The 20,297-nt window shown below is 53.2% G+C and overlaps 1 protein-coding gene across 4 annotated transcripts in view; it reads left to right on the plus strand.

Moving 5' to 3' along the window:
• BCL11B (BCL11 transcription factor B) overlaps positions 1–20,297 on the plus strand; it is a 92,541-nt gene that overhangs the window by 26,437 nt on the left and 45,807 nt on the right. For 2 of the 4 annotated variants that reach the window (XM_049612176.1, XM_049612177.1), the window contains exon 3: positions 15,095–15,307. The exons of the other annotated variants lie outside the window; for them this stretch is intronic. In XM_049612176.1, coding sequence (XP_049468133.1) covers positions 15,095–15,307 — 213 coding nt within the window. The remainder of the gene's footprint in view (positions 1–15,094; positions 15,308–20,297) is intronic. 4 annotated transcript variants of the gene reach the window in all.

Below are 20,297 nucleotides of genomic sequence, written 5' to 3' on the forward strand. Positions count from 1 at the left end.
TCGTAGGGTTAGCCCAGGGGAGGGGGCTTCCTCGGTGCATTCCAGCAACTTTTGCTTTGGGGGGGGGGGTGGGGTGGGAGGCGTGCAGTGAATCGGAGCCTCCCCGGGACCTGGCTCCAGAGGGAGCCGGGGGAGTTGGAATGCAGGTTTCCTCGGAGCCCTCTGCAGCCCTCGAGTCTTTTTTTTCCGAGCCCCTTCCCCCCGCCCCCGGCGGCCCCTTGTCGGCCCCCGCCCGGCAGCAGCCCTGCGAGCTCGCCCTTGGCCCCGGGCCAGCCCCCTTCCCTGGCAGCGGGCGGAGATGGATGGAGGCGGAGACCCAAGGTCAAGGGCGGGGAGCCCGCCGGCCCGGGGCCCCTTTGTGCGCTCGGGCCCGCCCCTCCTCCACCCTCCTTCCCCTCCCGGACCCCCAGGCGCGCGCCCTGACTAGTGACCTTCCCGGGCGTGGGGAATTGCATTTCAGGACCCCTGAAAACTCCCGCCAGTGGCCCCAGCCTCAAAACCAGCGCGCGAGGGGCGGGGCTCCTGTCTGGGGTGGCGTTCCTTCCCGGGCATTTGTCTTGGGTCCCGGGGGCGCCCCGGGATCCCTTCTCCGCCCGCCGCCAACGCTCTGAAAGGGTCGCGCCCGACCGAGCCCGGCATCAGCCCACCTTGGCCCGACAGAGCCCGGCAGTTCCCCGGATCCAGGTGAGGCCCGTTTGCAGGGAGCCTCAAAGAGTTCCTTTGTGCGTTTGTGTCCATCCAGGGCAAACAGTCCCGTCCCAAAGTGGTTTTCTTTGTAGCTTTCCACACCCCCCACCCCCCGGTGGGGGGAGGAGGGAGAGCCTGCTTTTCTAGAGGGAATTCCTGGGGGCTGGGATTTTAAAACACTCAAGAACAAAAGTGTTTTCCCAATTGTGTGGGAATGGAACCCTCTAGTAGAGTAGGGCACAAAGCCTCGTGGAATTACAGGGAATTAATGTCAGTCCTTCCTCCAGCCCGACTTCTCTTACAATAAGCACCCCCCGAAAGAGAATTTGTATGCAAATGGTCACCTTGCTAGGAGTCTCTCTTTATTTTTGCTTCTTAAAAATTGGCCTCCAATTGTTTAAAGCACTCCAACAGACCCTTAAAGACCCAGAAAAGCAGTGGTTGGACACCCAATGTATTTACCACAAAGCTCTTAAGAAAATGTTCAAACATTTTCCCAAAGCTGTTACTCCAGAAATAAAAATGTATGCTGTTTGCCTATAGAAGATTAAAAGTTTACCTTCACTGTGACAGCTTTTCTAGGCTACAGTTGGAACCACGTCTCTATTTTCCATTATTCAGAAATAGGTCTGAACCAAACGGAATACATTTGCTGTAACAGGAGTCGAGGTAAATTTTAAAAATATGTATATACATATTTATTTATGATTTGGGCTGACCCAAATCATAACAGAATATCGCACTTTCTGTGCTATCAAAGGCTAAACTATTTTGTAAACAATGCCTTCATGGCATTTAGAGTAAGAGTCAATCTTAAATCTCAGATTTAGCTATCCCGAACTTTGAGCAGCTTGCTTTTCTTCTGGAGGAATCTGAAGGCATTTGTCAATTTATTTTTTTGAAAGGCCTACAGAAAAGGTAACAAATTCAACACTTGGGAACTCAAAGCTGCTGGCAGTCCTGGACAGGAAGGTTTTCATATCTGCCTGAACTTGCTCGGTGATTTCTCAGACGTCCATTTATAACAGTTCCAACAAGATAGAATCTGCCTTTGAATATCTGTAAATATCTGTAAAGATCACAATCCGGCACTCGTAATGGTCCCAGACTGGAAAGGCAGATTCTCGTGTTTGATTAATATTTATGTTACCGGATTCCTTTACAGAAAGAAAGATGAAACACTAATTATGTGTGTGTGTGTTTGAGGGGCCCTATCCTAGGTCTCTGCAGTCCCTTTAGAGGGATGTGATACATTTTAGGATTTTTGGAAACAAGGTGCCTATGGGGGGAATTGTTCCTGTTGGCAGGTAACTGTGTGGTTGGCTGACTTAATGGCTATTACACGGAGGAGGAGGAGGAGGAAGCCAGCTTATCTCTGCCTTCTTTATTTTGACGACTCCACAGTGATAAAAATTATGGGTGATTTCTCCCTCTAGTTTTAGGTTAAGCCTTGGGGCAGGGCAGCGGAAGTTCTCTGGTCTAGAATCCTCCTGGAAGAGAGGATTCTGTAGCCCTGCCTGGGTGCCCTCGTGCCTTCTGAGGGCACACACCAGTTTGTGTCTGAATGACGGGGTGGGCTGCTTTGTGTTGTCTCTAAGCCACTAGGCCGGTCTGCGAGGTGCAGGTGATTTGCCCTGCTTTATTCAGGAGCCACGTGTGGGACATTTGCTTGGGAATGGGGGGTTTTGTCAGCCCTGATGCTGTTGAAATACCAATGGAATTGTTATCTAGAGGGATCCGGCAGAGGCCTCCTTTGGAGATGCAGTTAAACATCTTCAGTTTTATTTGAGAAATCGAGATTTCTGTGTAGGATTTTCTAGAAGCGTGGCCTCCCGGAGCAGCGCACCTGAGCCCCGGTTAGCCTTTCGACCCCTTTTTGCTGCCACTGGAGTGTTAGGGGCCACTGAACTCGTGGAAGCACCGGAATCAGGATGTTCACACAGTCTCAGATGTGTTTGTTCCTAAACGGCCCCGGGCAGATCAGTTCGTGTCTTAGTTTCTTCACCTATAAAATGGGGATCTCCAATTGATTATGTTTCTGCCACCGTATCCAGATACGAAAACCAACCATTCCGCGAGAGTGAAGTAATTGCTGATTTCAGAGACATCGCAAAAGTATAGACTCTAATGTTGTTCAGTCCACGGGGGCAGGGTGACTAATTTGCAAAAGGGAAAGGAATCAAATAGCTACTTGTGTAGCATGTCATTTTCAATGCAAGGAGGAAGAATTAGGGGATTTAGGGGGGAGTCTAAGGGGGAGGGCTTGAATTTTCAATTTAGTAACCTAATACCAGTAGGAAATACCTCTCCCCGATTGCCATTCATTTTGGGGGACTGACACGCCACCCCAGCTCTTTGTTCCTGTTGGGGACTGTCACGTGATTCAGAATCTTAACACGGAGTGGGGTTAGCTGTTACTCTTGACCTGAATATACCAGAAGAGGTATCTTTACTGACGTTTGGAGTGTGGCCCCAGAAGGACAGGGGTTGGGCAGAGGGGGTGTAGACTTGGGGGTGCAGAGGAATGCATACAGCAGGCAGCATTTAAGTGCACAGTCTTGTTAGGTGCAGAGGAGGAAGGAAGTCGGTGCAGACTGGTGAGGAAATTCTCCTTTTTTTTTTTTTTTTTTTTTTTTTTTTTTGGCCACCACCTCTCAAAGCTAACAAAAATAGGCATTTATGCTCCCAGAGCACACAGCTGGCTGTTCTGAAATGGCACCTTCACTGGGGAAACGGGGAGCCCTGACTGTCCTTTTGGGTCTCCATCTTACTTTTGGGTTGTTGTTTATCTTTTGATGAGGCTTGGTTCCTTTTTTCCAGCCAATGCTGAGTGGAACCTGAATTAGATTTTTAAAAGGAAGGACCTCTGGCAGGGCCCAAAACCTCTGGTTTAGTCTCACCAGTTAGAAAATACAGATGCTTGCTTTATGTATTTTGTTGGTTCACCCTGGCAGGACTCAGACCCCAGGCTTGAGTTTGGGGGTTGGCGGGGGAGGGGGGGCAGCGTGGCACTCTGCCTTCTCCACCGGGGACTTGATAGAGCCCTTGTTCCCTAGCATTAGAGCCAGGGTAGGGTGGGGGGGCACAGCAGATACCCGTAGCCTGCTTTGGTGCAGGCAAGGAGCCAGAAGCTGTCTGGTGCTCCTTAATTGAATACAGATCTCGCTCAGTTCCACGTGGCCCTGTGAGGATGGGCAGGGAGGGCAGCAATACTTCCCCCCTCTCCCCCGTGTCTGGACTTCGAAGCTCAGAACCCCCTCCCACCAGCTTGAGGGGCCTCAGCGCCTGTCCCAGCCCCCAGACCAAGGCTTTGCAGAAAGACCGGGGAAGTGGGCAAGAAGATTGCGCGACGCCCATGTAAATATTGTTTGCAGGAGCTGGGTCTTGTATCTTTGTTAGTGGCGGCTCGTTAATTAACTGGCATATTAGTGTTGCCTTCTTTTGACACATGCGTGTATTTCGGGGCAGAAGAATCTTGTTCTCCTAAAACTGAACCGAACCGTTTAGGAAGTCCTCGTACAGAACCGCCTGCCTCCTCTCTCTGTCCCCGTTGTCCCCTGCTCCCTCTTCCTGTCCCCTCCTCCCCACCCTTCCTTCAACCCAAGTGGGCTCCTAGTTGCATAGAGGACAGGCACGTTAAACACAGCTAAATAAATCGTGTTTACGCTTGGCATTCTTGGTAGTGAAAAATCTGTTGCCTGTTTTTACTTCCTTATTTCTCAGCATTTGCTTCCTACCTGTTTTTGAGCACATGCCCAGAAATAGTAGTTTTGTCAAATGAGGGGATAATGCCAGCCAGCCTTTCTTGCTGCCAAGGAAGCTGCTGGATTTTGCAAAACAGAGTGACGTTTTTTTAGTGACACTGATGTTTTTTTTCCTCCCCCCAAGAAATTAGGATGTAGCATAAGAGCATTAAAATGCACTTGGGGAAGAAAAAAAAAAATCCCATGCAGTCACCCCCGTGGCACAGGGACACGCGCGGAGCAGGTGCACGTTTAGAGACAGGTCTCACGTTCGTCTGCACTTGGCTCCAAGGGCAGGAGGCAGCCTTCGGATAGGAGAGGATGCTTAGGCCTGGAGAGCTGAGTCAGGCTCCCATCCCTTCAGCCCCAAGACTTCATTTTCTCTGCCATTTTGGATGATGTGGTGTAAAGATTCTGTTTTTCTTTTTTTCTGGTTGGTTGTGTGTGTTTCGTTTCTGAGGCCTTCTTGAGCAGTGCCTGCTCTGTGCTCTTCCTCTGAGGTTACCGTTAGATTCTAGTCCTGATCCGGGTCTGGAGCTATCATTGTTTATATAGAAGAGTGGCCAGGGAGACCCCTCCCTTTTTCTGCATCTTTATCCACCCTGTCCTTTGCAGGGGGGGCGGGGCGGGGGGTAATCTGAAAAGTCATTGTCATGATACGCTGTTTGCTGGGCAGAGAATTGCAGCCGAGACAACAGATTAAAAAAAAAAACAACATTTTTTTTTTTTTTGAGCAGTTTCAAAAACCAATTAAAAAAAAAAAAAAAAACAAAATGACAACGCTGAACGCTCCTACCCCAGGCTTGTCTTATCCGGGAATCTTTGCTGGGTTTCTGCAGTGGGTTCTGTCTGAGGCCCCAGCACATCGGCTCCGTTTCAAAGACAGCCAAGGGGAAAAAAAAAAAAAATTACAACAAAATCAAAGTCCGCGTGCTATGATTTCCCCCAATTTCTAATGGGAATACCCTGCAATAGAAATGATATTTCCATGGAGGACTGTGCTACCGGTTTCTTTAATTACATTAAATAGCGGCATAAACCTCAGCTGCTTGTAAACCTCTGTTACACTGGCAGTGGCTCGGGGAGCGTGGCTAGATTGAAGCCTAAGGAGCAGCATTCCCCGTGTTAATGTGCTAACAATCTTTATTCAATTAATCCCGCGAAGTGTTAATTTTTACAAATTTTGTTGTGCACACACTGCATATCACCGTCAGTGTGTCAGGAGAAGAAAATGGATTTCACGTCAAAAAACAAGGAAGAAGGTGGCTGTCAGCCTGCTCCCTTAGAAGAAAATTTGTGATTGTAGCGGTCAAATGCTACCCATGCTGAAAGGAAGGCTCACAATATGTATATTACATGCCGTCTACATGCAGAAAACTCCGTTTAAAGGAGCTACTTTGTTGAAAGTAATTACAGGCCTGCTCAATGTTTTAGGCAGTGACATTTCAGACTTGGCTTGGAAACATAAAGAGGCCACAGAAAGATTTTGTTCTTACGGGATGCAAAGCAGCGCGCCTCAGTATTCTCTATGTCCATTAGTAGGAGGTAGGAAGAATGAAAAAGGAGAGAAAAACAAAAGACTCCGTCAACAGCAAAAGGCAGGGGAGAGCTGGATTTTTTTATTGATGTTAGACATGGTTGCACGTAATTCTCACACATGTAAGTGAAACCAACAAATGCATTTAAACTATAGCAGTGACTCCTTTTCTACAATTTGTTCTTTCTTTCCTCCTATTTTCCTTTCTTTTTTCATCCTTCCCTTCTTCCTCCTCCTCCTCCTCCTCCTCCTCCTCCTTCCCCTCCTTCCTTCCATCCTTCCTTCTTTCCCTCCCTCCCTCCCTCCCTTCCTTTCTTCTCCTTCCTTTTTTCCTTCCTTCCTTACTTCCTTCCTTCCTTCCTTCCTTCCTTCCTTCCTTCCTTCCTTCCTTCCCCACCTACTCACCAAGTTCAATTTCTTTCCCTCTAAAACAAGAAACCCTGCTGGCCCTCATGGTTGCACATTCCCTTACTGTGCAGGTAGGGATTTTAGAGTCCAGTCTTAATAAAGGTTGATGATGCTCTCAACATTCCTCAAATCCACGACTCTGTCTGTACCTGGGACTGCTGTCCCTTTTCCTGGCTGCCTCTGGCTTGGAGTCCTTGCAGTAACCTCCTTTCTGGGCACTCTGTTTTCTTGATGTGCTTTTTTATTGGCTGTGCTGAGTTGTTTTCATTCTCGATTCTGTGGGATGCTCAGAGTTCAGACCTCCCCCTTCTATTTACTACATCGCGTTCTCTGCGCGTGGGGGCTGAGCCAAAGCCAGTGTTGGGAGTTTGTGGGGCCTGCAAACCGCAACAACTTTTTGAACTCACCAGTTTTTAAACATGTTCTGTAGAGGACCAGCTTTTTAACAAGTGTCAGGATTCAGTGTTTCCAGGTCATTCCTCAGATGTCAGGCACAGTGGATGCTGATGGGGGTGGGGGGGGGGGGAGTGTCCTTAGTTTAAAACTCACTGTAGGCACCAAATCTTGAAGAGTCATCTCGTGGTGTATTTCCCTCCTGTGACATGTGGCTTCTGTCTTGACTGAGGTCCCTCCCTGTCCCTCCACCAACTCTAAACTAATGCACTCCACGGGGAGTGTTCATGGGGAGGGACATGCCTAAGAGATGCCTGGCCAAGGCTATCATTGGAGTCTGGCCACAAAGTGCCCATCTGGGAAAGGGGCATGGGGTCCTGACCCCAAGTCCCAAATTCTAGATGTTTGGAATCCAGATGACTTATCCAGCTTTTTACTTCAGTTCATAGGATGCGCTTTGTCTCCAGGAGTGCTTTGGGAAGGTGTGCGTGATGTACTGTCAGTGGCTCCTAGTGTAACGTAATAGGCCATGACTGAAGGATCTTGGGTAAATCGCAGTCCAGGGCAGAAACTGGAAGACTGAAGCAGCTACCCAGCCTCTGATCAGAAAGTCTGAATCTGGGGAAAAGGGGCAAATTTCTCTGCTGGGTATTGACCAGCTGTTTTTAATGGTGAGATTCAGAGAATCTGTCAACTCCTCTTTGTCCTTGGCCTCTGTGGATTCCCCGGTATGCATGGAGACATTTGAACGTGGCCTACGTTGCTGATATATGCATGTCTGTGTGTATATGCATATATGTATCATCTCTGTCTACTAGATGTGCATATGCACATTTTTCTAACGGGTGAAACATCTGGTTTCACCTTCTGTTGTGCCCAGGCCTGCCCATTCCAGGAGCGTGGGCCCCGATCTGGTGGACCCTGACTGCTGAGGTCACCCGAGAGGACTCCTGTCTGTTTTTCTGTGTGCGTCTCAAAGCCGTGGTTCAGAGGCCTCAGCATCCCGGCCAGAGGACAAATGATGGCGGTTTATTTGCATTCCAGCAGCTGAGAGGGCTCTAGGGATTTCCCTGAATGATGAGCAGAAGAGTTGAAGCTGTACGTTTTCCCTGGCAGATGTCCACTTGGGGGTGGAGTGGTCAGCCCCGAGCACTTGATCAGTTTACCCTGAAGCGTTGGCAGAATATGATTCAGACACATCCTTCCTCCCGAGTAGCACCTGACATTTCCTTTGCTACTTTACCGGGCCTTTTGGAAGGGCCATAGAAGGTTTTGAAATCTGTGATGTAACCCTTACAGATCCTTGGCCCAGGGCGTTGCCCCAGAGTGTTTCGGCTTCTTGCATCTTGAGGAAATTGGGGTCGGTGGCCATTGAAACAGGTGCTTTTGGACCCGGAGATGGGGTGGGCGTGTGTGCCTGCTTCTGACTACAGGATGCAGCGGCCGGGGACGACCTTCCCTTTCCAAACCTTGGTGGAAGTGTTGTCGAAGGGCACGGTCATTGCTTTGCCTTGCCTCTCCCTTTTCGGGGATGCATTAAATGTTCAGCATGCTGGGGAGCGAAAAATAGTTGAAGCGGTGATTCACTGTGACAGATCTCAGGAGTGCGCGAAGGGGGAGGCGTGAGGCGGAAGGTGGCCTGTCTCGGGGTGCTGGAAGGGATTTGCTTCTGGCCTCCGCTCGGTGGCCCAGCCTTCTCGGCACCCTGGTGTCCACGAGGGCCATGAGGGCATGTAGGGGTCTCTGGATGGTCACTGGGGAAATGGCAGTTGGATTGGCCTCAAGCCCAGAGATGTTCTTGGAGGCCCTTGGCAAGCCCACCGCTCCCCGCTGCCTGGCACCCGCAGTAGCCCTCTCTAGGCTGTCGGGAAACCAGGCAGGCCCTCTCACCTGCACGGGAAGGAATCCCCACCCTCCCAGCCATGTGAAAGGGCTGCCGTTTTTAGCAGGAAGCCAGAGTAAAGGCCCAGCTCCCATTGGAGCTTTGTTTTTATGGCCCCCATGTGATGGCCCTGAAGGATGTCTTTAAACACAGCTGTGCAAACCCTGTGAGACCTCATTTCCCCTTTCTGTTGCTTGTCTTTTAAAGGACGCTAACACGTGCACCCCCGAACTCAAAGCCGTTGCAGCAAGGACCAGAGACCCGTGATGGGCACTCAGACTTGGCCTGACTTAGAAGGAGGATCCAAAAGTGGGAGGTGGGGACTTGGTGGCCTCAGCTCCCCGCAGAGAATTTCTCGATCCCCCAAATGCTCTGGTGCACGGAGCTGAGCCGGGCTGCACACACAGCCTGCTCCCTTGGCCTGTCTTGGGGACCTGTCCTGACATTTGGGGGTTTTCATGGTGACTTACATGGCGTTCACGTAAATGCTTGGATTCCCTTTCTGCTTTGTTGTTCATGATGATGATGATGATGATGATGATGATGATGTATTTTATAACGAAATGAAAAAGCAAGTTCTAGCGTTTGCTGGTTACCAGCCCTTGGTGGTTAAAAATGAAGAAAAGGACATTAAATGATACCTGTGGAGTGAGGGAATTTATTTTCTGAGTGCCCCGTCCCCCCCCCCCAACTGGTGTAGCTCTGAAATTGAGTAACAAAGAAGGCTGCTTAGAATCCTTCTCTCTTCCGGCTGTCCCCCCCCCCCCCCCCCCAAAGAGAGAGCTGAGAGAGACAAATGGTGGGAAGGCTGGGTCTTGTGGGGTGAGTAGCCATTGCCTGTCTCATTTAAGGTGGTGCTCCACTTGTTTCAAATAGGAAATTGCCAAAATGGATGTCATCGGCTGCTAATTAGATGTATTTTAACTGCAGGATCATTTTACCAGCTAATACTGTTATTATGTGCTTCCATGTGAACCCATGGTGGAGCTGTTAAAGTATGAGCCAGCGGCCCGAGCGCACAGCTAATGAAGCCTGCACGCCATCGGTGGGGCTCTCCCCTCGGTGGCTCTGAGGATGCCCAGGCCAGGCCCCGTGGGAAGGCTGAGTCCTTGCAACTTCCCAAGACGTGCCCCGTTTATTCGCCGTGACCACCTTGTTTATGTGTTTTGACCAGGGTCCGATTCCAGGGGAGCCCCTCAGCTCTCTAGATCTCACCATCCACGGTCTCGGGCCTTTGGGCCAGCCTAGAAGCAACTCATGACCACCCGTCCTGATGTGCCATCCCAGGCCCCATCACTGTTGGGCGGTGGGTGCCCCAAAACAGTCAGGCCTGAACCTCAAGCATTGGGTTTTCAAGCCTGAGCTGGCTTCCCTCCATCCTCTCTGTCTAGCAAACCGGAAAAAGAGTCCTGATTTCCCGTCGGTGTTGGGGGGAGGGGGGTTAGAATTGGGATGTTTCTTACATGGGAGCAGTGCATTTGACTTTACTTGGTTCCTCGGTTCCTCGGTCTCTCTCCCCGCGCCCCCCCCCCCCCATACATAGCATTTTGATCATCCTTAAGACAAAGTAGCTGGCAAAATATTTAAGCGATCCGAAAGAAATGTTTTTATTTGCCCGCGTGCGAGTTGGGTTATCTGCCGATCTTGTTTATGAAATTTGGGGCTGCCTTTCCAGCAGTCTCTTCGCCTCTCAAATCTTTCCCGGCTCACATTTCCATATTTCTGCGTGCATGTTCTTTGTTAATCACTTGGCAAGCGCTTATTTGAATATTAAAAATTTCTTTAATCATCAAAGGCAGGAGCACAGTCTCATGAATATTCATATTTTCCCCCCTCCTCAGACTGGATTCTAGTTCATTACCCTGCAGTAAAAGCCAAACAGCCATCAATCGCCCTCATTACAGGCTCTGGCGTTTTGATTGGCTGCCTGCTGCCCAGAGCTTTTTTTTTTTTTTTTTTTTTTTAATTTTTTTTTTTAATTTTTTCCTCTTCTCCTATCTGCTGTCTTGTACAAAAAAAAAAAAAAAAATCAACAATGCAAGAATAAATTTCTCCGGTTGAAAAACAACTTTGCAAACTTGTCAAACAGCCCTCATGGCTTGCTGCTGCTGAAGCGGTCACCAGCACTACCCCCGCACCCCCTCTTAAAAAAAAAAAAAAGAACCCAGGAAAAAAAAGGGGGGGGGAATTAAATAAATAAATAAAAAGGGAGAAACTTGAGCCTCAGAGATGAATATTTGTCAAGAGAGTTGACGTAAGTTTCATTTGCATAATGACTTTGTACTTCTGCATTAATAAAATTTGCATATGAAGCCATGTTAATTACTCCTGATCATGCTTTTTGCATTCATGCATAGTAATTTTCTCCGACTTGTGAGAATTAATGTCTTGGCATGGGGGGGAGGGGGCGCGGGGATTGTCAGGTTTCCTTGCTAGTGGCCCTCACTCACCAGCGCTCGCTCCCTGTCTGTCTCCCTCCTTGATCTATGACTCATTTTTGCGCTATCAGTAGGAGTTCTTGGCTTAAAAAATGTATCAATTGAAAAGCACCAGTAGGGAGAAAAATACACGTCTCCTGCACCGCGTCTTCCCGAGCGCCTGGCGCTCGCCGGGAATCTGGAACCCTCCGCGTGGGAGGGGCGCCCGAGGATTCAGCACTGGGAAAGGTGCATGCTCCCCTCACGACCAGGCTCGGGCTTTTCCGGGCGCGTTTTTTTGTGTCTACAAGCCGGTGGGCGTGGGCGTGCTCGCGGGGTAGTGCGCATGTGTGAGTACCAAGCAGGAACATCTATCTGCAGGGCCCCTCTAGGAGAGAGCGCGGCAGGTTCCAGACCCCCACGGAAAGGATGCCTTGCAAACTGCCTTACATCCTGATTTGGAGCCTAAGAAACGTTTTTAGGGATCTTATTTTTGGACCTTTTGGGGCCTCTAGAGCAACATTCTAACCTCTGTGAGCCTCCATTTCTTCATTTGTGAGGGTGGGGGTCACTGGTCCTAAATACTATGATACGTGTATTCGTTGTTTTGTTTTTTTTTTTTTTCCCCTAATGAAAGTGAACTTCCATGACAAGGAATCGAGCCAGCCAGGGCTTTATTTTTAAGCCACCTGGATCCTGAATAAAGCTGACATGGCGTCTTGGTGTCCCTGTGCCACATACCTCGGTGCTGTTCCAATCCCAGAGGGGGAACCCACCTAGAATCGTTTGTAAAAGAGTGTCTTGCAGGGCTCTGCGGGTGCTTTCCAGAGCCAGGAGAGCACCCGGCAGGCATTCCCCGCCAGGCTGTGGGAAGACCCACAGGGAGCAGGAAAAGTTCCAGAGTGGAAAATAAATGGACCATAGTAGCCGTTTATCCAGTGAGTGTTCGCTAGAAGCCAGGCTCCGGCCAGGCTTGCCCTGACCTTCCTTTAGAGGCAGGGCTCCGAGAAGGTGACTCGCCCCAGGTCACGTGGCCAGGAAATGGCAGAGGGGATTGGACCCACGCCTCTGCTCCCTCTGCTCCAAGGCTGCTTCTGAGCTCCGGGCTTCCTCTGTGTTGCCAGCGTGTTGCCTCAAGTGCTCTGTCAGGTGCATTCTCGATTTCCTGTCTGCACTTCTGAATGCAGACACTTCTTCCTCGAGGACCGGTGAGGGCTGGGAGGTGGCCTGGGAGGCCTGCTGAGGCCAGAGACAGTCCTCGCCTAAGGTGTGCAGTTGGTGATTTTGAGTATATTCGCGGCGTTGTGCGACCATCACCACCACTAATTCCAGAACCGTTCATCACCCCCAGCAGAAACCCCAGCCACTGGCCACCTCTTGTCCACCCACCAGCCTTCATGCCCCTGCCCCCAGCCACTGGCAACCTCTTGTCTACATTCTGTCTCTATGGATTTGCCTACTGTGGACATTGACTATCACACGATGGGTGGCTTTCGGGGTCACCTTCCGCTTTTGCTCTAGCTTCAGAAGAGGTTTTCTGGAGTATCCACCTTTGGACTGAGCTCCAGGTTTAAGTTGCTCCGGGTGAGGGGGATCCCCCCAGGTCGGAGGTCCTCGGAGAGCACCTGGAGTGTCCTCTGTGGGCAGCTTAGGGTTAGAAGCCACTCGCTCTTGCTGTCCTCTCCCTGCCTCCGCTGAGCCAGCCCCTAGAGCAGGTGGTCTTCAGTGAGGTTGGAATTCTTAAGGAGGCTTTTGGAAGCCCCTCCAGGGGGCAGCATGGCCCCCACTGCTACCTGAGTTGGGGGATGACTTTGCCTTTACAGGCCCTGGCCTAAGCCTGGCCCTTCCAGAAGGAGAGGTTTGTGGCTGGACCTGCCCTTTGACCCTTCCTCGCAACCTTGGAGACCCAGGTCCTGCTCTGTCACCACTTGGGAAGACAGTCATCAGGCCCCGGACACTCCTGTCACTCTTTCTTAGCCATGGTAAATGGTGGTGGCTGTGTCACTGCTTCACCCAGAGCCTGGAGGCCTGGGTTTGCTCTTTTTCAGCCTCCCGTGGCCTTACTGAGCCCAGGGACCCTCCAGCTTCCCTCTGCTCCACGCGGCCCTTCTTCTCAGCATCCCAGGGCACCCCAGTCACTCCACCCCAGCTGCAGCCCGAGGGCTGGCGGGACATATCCGGCCTTTGGAGATGCAACTGGGTCCAAGTCCCAGATTTCCCGGAGCTCCAGCACCCCCTCTGGGACAGGGACAGTTTTCCCTGCTGAGTGACGTATTGGTGGTGAACTGCCTGCTGTGGTAGGTGCTCTGCACAAAGCCGTGTCGGAAGCCTTCCGTGGGGCGAAGCCAGACTGACAAGGACAGGGCCGAATGTGCAGTGTCCAGTGCTGGGGTGGGGGTTTAGGCAAGGACTGGCCAGGGCAGGCTTCTGGGAGGAGGCAGGTGACACTGGCCTTAGGTGTCTACCTTACTTGGAGGCTTGCACGGAATGTGTGGCTGGAACTGTGTGGGGTCATTGGCCGTGCTCTCCTGGGACTGTCCTGGGCTCAGCAATGCCCTGGGTCCCGAGCTTAGCCTCATCCGAGGTCCTCATTGGCCCAGGGGAGTCCACGTGGCTTTGGCTTCTTGGCAGGACATTTGCAGGGCTTCTCAGGGGTCCTGAGGCCCCCAGCCCTGGATAGCACACGTTTTGTAGAGGCAGGTGCTGTAGCTAGAGAGTTCTGGTTCCCGGAGCCAGGCGGCCAGGGTTTGGCGGGGCTGGCTGCTGGCGTCTACAGTTTTCTGTGGTCACGTCACCGGCTTCCTGGTCTGCGCAGTGGGTCTCCCAAGCCCTGCCCCGTGGACGTGTTGGGAAGCTCACTCAGGATGAGGACTGACAGGATCCTGGCTCGAAGTGGGCTTGCAGGGTCCCGTGGTTCTCCTGGATGGGGGAATCCCTTGTGGGGGCCACAAAGTGGGCAGACCTCCACCCTGCAGATCCGTGCGGGGTGGTGAGCGGCCTCGGGTGGCCTCCTTGGCAGAGCTGGCCCGGGGCCCAGCTGCCCCTCATCTCGTTGATGTTTTCTTTTTGTCTCCCTGATGCTTCCCTGCTCAATTATTTACCCGGGGAATTCGGGCTTCTTCACTTGTGGTTTTGGCAAGGGCTTCACACAGACTTTTGCCCTGGTGGTCTCTTAGCCATTTAAGATAAACGGCCAAATCAAACGCAGGCCTTGCTGGGGAGCCTGCGAGCTGTGGGGCTGGGCGGAGGCAAGCCAAGCTCCTGGCCCTGCGTCGTGGCTGTTAGACTGGGGGGCGGGGGGGGGGGGGGGCGGGGGGGTCCCCGCCCGGGGGGGGGGGTTAAGAGGGGGGGGGGGGGGTGGCCGGGCCTTGGTTGGGCGGGGGGGGGGGGGAGCGTTCAAAGCCTCTCGAAAGGCCTGGGGGCTTGTGGGCCGTGTGCTTTCTGCTCAAGTTGTTAAAGAGGACGCTGGGCTGGAGAGAGACACCAGCTGGCCGTCCGCCAGGCCGCAGGCTAACTGGTGCCCAGGTGCTCAGAGGTAGACTGAGGTGTTCGAGGCCTGAACACACAGCCCGTCCTGATAGGGCCAATGGTGGTGGCTTGGCGCTTCCCAGCTCTTCCAGAGGGGGGGTGGCCCAGATTTCTGGGAACGAATCCCCAGAGGAAGACAGATCCAGAACACTCTGGAAGCCCCCACATGGCGGGTGGGGGTCTTCCTGGGTACAGGGGCCCTGACAGCTTCTTTTGCCCCCGCCCACCCAGGGATGGGAGTCTGGTCCCAAGACGGCCCAACCTGGCAGCTGTGGAAGTAGGACCCCCTCACCCCTCACCCCCCACTTCCCATGGCCTCTTACCCACTCCCCCAGCCTGTGCCCAGGTGCCTTCCCTGCAGGGAAGCCTGGCATCCCGGGGCCTCCCACTCTGGAAGGGTGGCCTGCAGCCCTCTGCCCCGGGCCCCTGTCCCGCACCCCGGGTCCCTTGTACGGTCCAGGGCCCGACTGACCAGTCTTTTTTATTGTTTTTTCTCCAGGGCCGTGCAGGCCTGCCCAGCTGCCAGCGACGGCCCCCATAGCTGCCTCCTCCCACCCTCACTCATCCGTGATCACTCCACCTCTGCGCACCCTGGGCGCCCCGCCGCCCTGCTTCCCCCTGCCGTGCTGCAGCGCACGCCCGGTCTCGGGTGACGGGACTCAGGGTGAGGGTCAGACGGAGGCTCCCTTTGGATGCCAGTGTCAGTTGTCAGGTAACAGACGGCCGCGGTGGTGGGGGGGGCGGGGTCCCAGGGGTGGCGGGGTGTGCCCTGGGCAGGGCCGGCCGCTGCCTCTCCCAGGTGGGCTGGGCAAGGTGGGGACCCAGGGAGGATGTGTGGTCCCACCCCAGTGGGGCACCGGGGAAGTGGTGAAGGACGTCAGCGGAACTGCACACTGGTGCCCCTGTCCCCATCACTTAGGAGGTCCCCGGACGCCTCCGCCCTTTGCGAGGGTCTCACTCCCAGAATGCATTCCTTCAGCTTCCAGATTTCATCTCTTTGGGCTGTTTAGCTAAACCTTAATTGGATAACGCTTAACATCTGAGGTTTTCTTCTGCCCCCGCCACGGCCATCCCCTCTCCCCCACCCCAGTCACTGCCCCCCTCCCCGAAGGCAGCCCTGGGAGAAGATTCCCTCCCTGGCTGCCCGTGTCCATCGCTGGAGCCGTCCAAAATGCTGAGTTTCTCTTGGCCAGAATGTGTTGCCCATTAACTCTGAGACAGAAGAGTCACTCTGAAGGAGCCCTTCAGCTGTGGCAGTGGGAGGGGGTGAAGCCTTGTGGGGTTCCTGTGGGGTGGGGCTGTGCACACGCCTACTGTGCGCCTCTCTGCAGGTCTTTGCGGCTGCGCAGTATACAGATGGGCAGACGGGGGGTCAGCACAGCGGAAAGACCTGTTTTCCATCACCCTCCCCATCTCTCTTCCCGAACACGACCCGCACTCGTGCTGTGGCCCAGGGTCCCTGGAAATGGCAGGCCGAGGCCTCCCGCCCCCTCCTCTCCTGGTCAGGGCCTGGTGCCAGGATGCTGACGTAGACACAGGTGGTGGTGAGGGTCCTGAGGCCTGGTTTCCAGGCAGGGGCCAGGAAAGGAGAAGGGTGGGTGCAGAGCTGGGGCAGATTCAGTTGGTCTCAGCTTTGTCCCCAGACGTCTTACAGGCTTTCCCTTGATTTGGGTAGAGAAAGGAAAACGATTGTTACTGGACAGATTGTGCTTTAATTGAAACTGTCTGGAGGGACTGTCCGTGGCGGAGCCAGGTGGCCCTGGCTGCAGGGGCCAGAAGTCCCTAGGCCTTCCTGCTGGTCAGGTGGCCTGCAGCCTTCAGCAGCTCCCGCTCCGATGTCTGGTGGACTTATACCTGGAGGTCACAAAGCAAAGACTAAACATGTCCGGGAAGGGGTCGGCACCACTGGCAAAGAAGCCAGCTCCCTGCTCGCGGCCACCCTAGTGCCCCTGGGGGATTGGGGCTCCCGCCCCAGCTCTGTAGGTCCGTGCTGTGATCCCTGCTTGCTGAGCGAGGGATGCCTGCTTCGTCTGGGCGGTTGCCCTGCTCTCGTGGCTTCCTGTAATTAGTGCTGCAGCCCCTGCAACCACGCGGGGGGTCGCGCTATCAAAGATCAGCCTGAGTGTTTATGACTAGACTCGGTCAAGGTCTGCGGTACAGAAACATGATTTCCCCGGCAGAGGTGCACCCGGGGCTTTGCTTAACCCTCTGCTGGCTCTGGCTCTGCTTAGAAGCTGCCGCCGTGCTGAGCGGGAGCTGTTAAATCCCCATTTTGCAGATGGGGAAGCAGAGGTCCGGGGAGGCTGAGTGGCTGTCTTCGGGATGCCTCCCACCCAGGTCACCCTCTTCCCACGGAGCCTCGTGCCCCCGCCTGCATCCAGGGGTGTTCGCGCTGGATGTGCTCACACGCTCGCCCGCAGCCGCCCTACCGCCCACTTCCTTCTAGGGACCGTGCGTGGAGGGTCTGCTGTGTAGCCAGTGCGCTGGGCCTTTCGTGTGCCTTCTTGGATTCAATTCTCATAGGAACCTTAGGACGTCACTCTCCCCACTTTACAGATGAAGACATGAGGCTCGGAGATGTGGAGGTCGGATAGCTCACGTCCATTCATTCATTCTTAACGAAAAGCCCTTTCTTGGGCACCTAGTTTGTGGCACTGGGCAAGCCAAGGAGTCAGGCACGGTGGACCCCTGGCCTCTGGCAGCTTGCATGAGTGGAGATGGGGAGAGCGGGATCAGGGTCCCTCAGAGAGGACGCTTTGCAGGGGATGGGAGGGCGGAGGTGGGATTTGACCCTGGCTGATCGTCCAGAACCTGCTTCATCTTTCGTACCGGCTCTGCTGGCTTAGAGGCCTTCTTGGGTTTTAGAGCTTGATACTCTGAAGGCTTAGAGTCCGTGAGCAGCCCCCAAATTGATGTCGGTGCTCAGGGAGGAGGGTGAGGCAGGGTGGGCTCTGTTCCTGGGGTCTCTGGGACCCCCCTTCCTCACCCTCTTCAGAGGCCTGTCCTCGGCCTCTGGTGCTAGCTGGGCCGTGACTTCCAGCACCGTCTTCGTTCCCTGTCGGGTCCCCGTTCGTTAGTCTGCTCTGGGTTGTTCCCCCCATCCTTTCTGATCAGTTTCAATACCTGAAAATATCCTGCTCCGAAGGTTTTTGTCCCTTTGTGGCTTCTGTCCCTGGCACTGGGCTGTTTGCTGAAGTGTTTTTAGTGCCTATTTAATTAGTAGTTGGAATGCAGTCATTAAATCCACAGTAACCCGTTAGGAAGAAGCAGTCCTCTGTAAAGACGGAGAGGGGCCACCGTCCTCACTTTGTTTTGTCTCTTTGCAGATCAGGATGCACTGAACCTATCTCTTCAAATTAATACGGAAAACCCCGGAGTAACCGTGTTTCACACAGGTTAATTGCATGCCCGTGAATGCGTTCAGAGTTATTTATAGAAGGATGTGATTTTATGGGGGAGAAAGCCACACAGGTTTGTGTGTTTGTGTATCTCTCTGGCTGCTGGTGTCCCAGACAGCCCCGCCTCCCAGGACCCCAACCCCAGACCTCCTGATGGTCACGGTGGGGAGAAGGGATTTGGGCTCTTTGTTGCTTTTTGACTCTGCTGAAATAATGGGGGCGCGGGGGGGCTTTGAGTCTGGGCATTCCTGGAAACTGAAGTTTCTCCCCCGAGAAATTTCATGTAGGAACCACTCCAGGGCGCGCCCGTGGCGTCCTCGGCCTGTGGTCCCGGCCTTTGCGCCACCTGGCCGGTAACCTTGAATAAGCCAGTCTCCCTCTCTGGGCCTGTTTCCTCTTCTGTAATAAAAAAATATATATGCCTATATACACTTACCTAGGCATCATATCATCTATTGACATGACGTTTAAAAATGAGACTCCACGTTCGACTTCTAAACCAGACGATACTGATCATTGCAGTTTCGGTTACAGGCTGCTGTGGATGACTGGGCACGTGACTTGGTTAAGGTTCCCAGGGCAGGGGTGGGGTGTTCAGAGAACGGTTTGAAAACCTCTGGGCTTTGGCTCCCCTGAACCTTTCCCCTTTCTGAGGTTTCTAAGAGTGGCAGGCAGTCGTTAGAACGTACCCACTGCCTGCGTGAAGGCTGCTGCCCTTTATGGCTTTGTGACCTTGGGCAAGTCATTTCCCTCCTCGCTCCTCAGTTTCCTCACCTATAAAATGGGGGTAATGATAGTACATGTACATGCCTTGCAAGATTGTTTTCAGGATCGGATGAGGTCATATATGCCAGGTGCCGAGCCCAGTGCCTCACGCTGAGTAAGCCCTGTGGAAGTTCTGATTCATGCTCGAGCAGAACGGGTTTTACAACACCACGTCGTTACGTGTCCCGCGCCGTGTGGAGTTTTCCTTCAAGCTGGACCTCCAGTTTCCACTCTTAGAGGCCTTCAGCCTCTTGGCTGGCTCAGATCATGTACCAGCATCGTGAGGTGGACAGGGAACCGAGAAACGTCATTGCGTATTTAAAAGCCACAAACGGTCATCAGCCACAGTGATTGATACACGCGCCTGGTGAAGTTCAAGGTCTCACGGGAGTGGAAGTGTTTGGATTTAATGGAAGGAGTCAGTTGCAGCCATTAGCAGATGCTGAAATCACAGGGCAATCTTGTAAAGTTAAATTCAATTTACTTTTCTACTGAAATTGTGCTTGCTGTGTTATTTAACTAATCTGGGGTTTCTTGGCATGGGTTAAAGGGACAATAAAGATACAAAAATACCTGTAAGTAAATAGTAGGGTTTAACAGTAGACGGTATCGTGTCCTCCTTCAGTTATATCCCAGTGTTCATTTGTGTCGGTTTTTATAACCGGAGCCATCCAATGGGACACTGTGGACTAGACCACCCTAGATGTGGAAGCTTGATGCAATTAATACAGTCTGTGTGGAAAGTGGCCTTATTTCTGGAAGTTTTATGTTAATGATATGGTCTGTGCTTTGCACTTTTTATACCAGAACAAGAAGCACGCTGTAGTTTCATTCTGGACTGGGTTTGATTAACACCAGAGGATCAGTGGGAAGCCAGAGGGTGATGCCGACCGGGGTGGCAGCACCAGCCAGGCCCCCACCGGCTCGCCGCCTCTCTCCTGGTGCAGGGGGTGCAGGGGCGCCCCAGTAGGGCATGAGGGCCTCCCTGGAGACTCTGGAGGGAGGGGTGAGTATGGGGGTGAAGAAGAGAAGTGAGCGTTGGGGGAACGCGTGTGGACAGAAGCACTCCGTCTGGGGAAGGTTCGCGACGTGCTCTTGCGATTTCCTTCGCGAAGTTGCATTTGCTGTGAGTCTGCCTGGGCTAACCGGGTCCCGGTGTCAATGGGGGCTGGCTCGCTGCAGAAAAAGGGCTCGCGGGGGAGTCATTAAAAATTTAAAGAGTCATCTGTACGCCTTGCGATGTCTACCTTGCCGAGGGGGCCGGTGGGCCAGCATTTACAACCCATGAGTGATTCTTGCCTGTTCCGCGTTCTGTTGTGGTGTCCTCCTGCCTCTTGGGATCACACCGCTGCAGAGGCTGCCCTGGACCGCCTGTCTCTAGAGCCCAGATGCCTCCTTTCGTGACTGGGGGAGGTACCAGGAGAAGCCACGGAGAGCTGCAAAGCCCCGGGGATGGAGGGAGGGGGCAGAGGGCAGCAGGGCCTGGGAGCACCCCAGGAAAGCCCTCTACCCGGGAAGTCGCGTCTGCTCCGACACCTA

The sequence above is a fragment of the Panthera uncia genome (genome assembly GCF_023721935.1).
Source record: "Panthera uncia isolate 11264 chromosome B3 unlocalized genomic scaffold, Puncia_PCG_1.0 HiC_scaffold_1, whole genome shotgun sequence".
NCBI classification, from domain to species: Eukaryota; Metazoa; Chordata; class Mammalia; order Carnivora; family Felidae; genus Panthera; species Panthera uncia.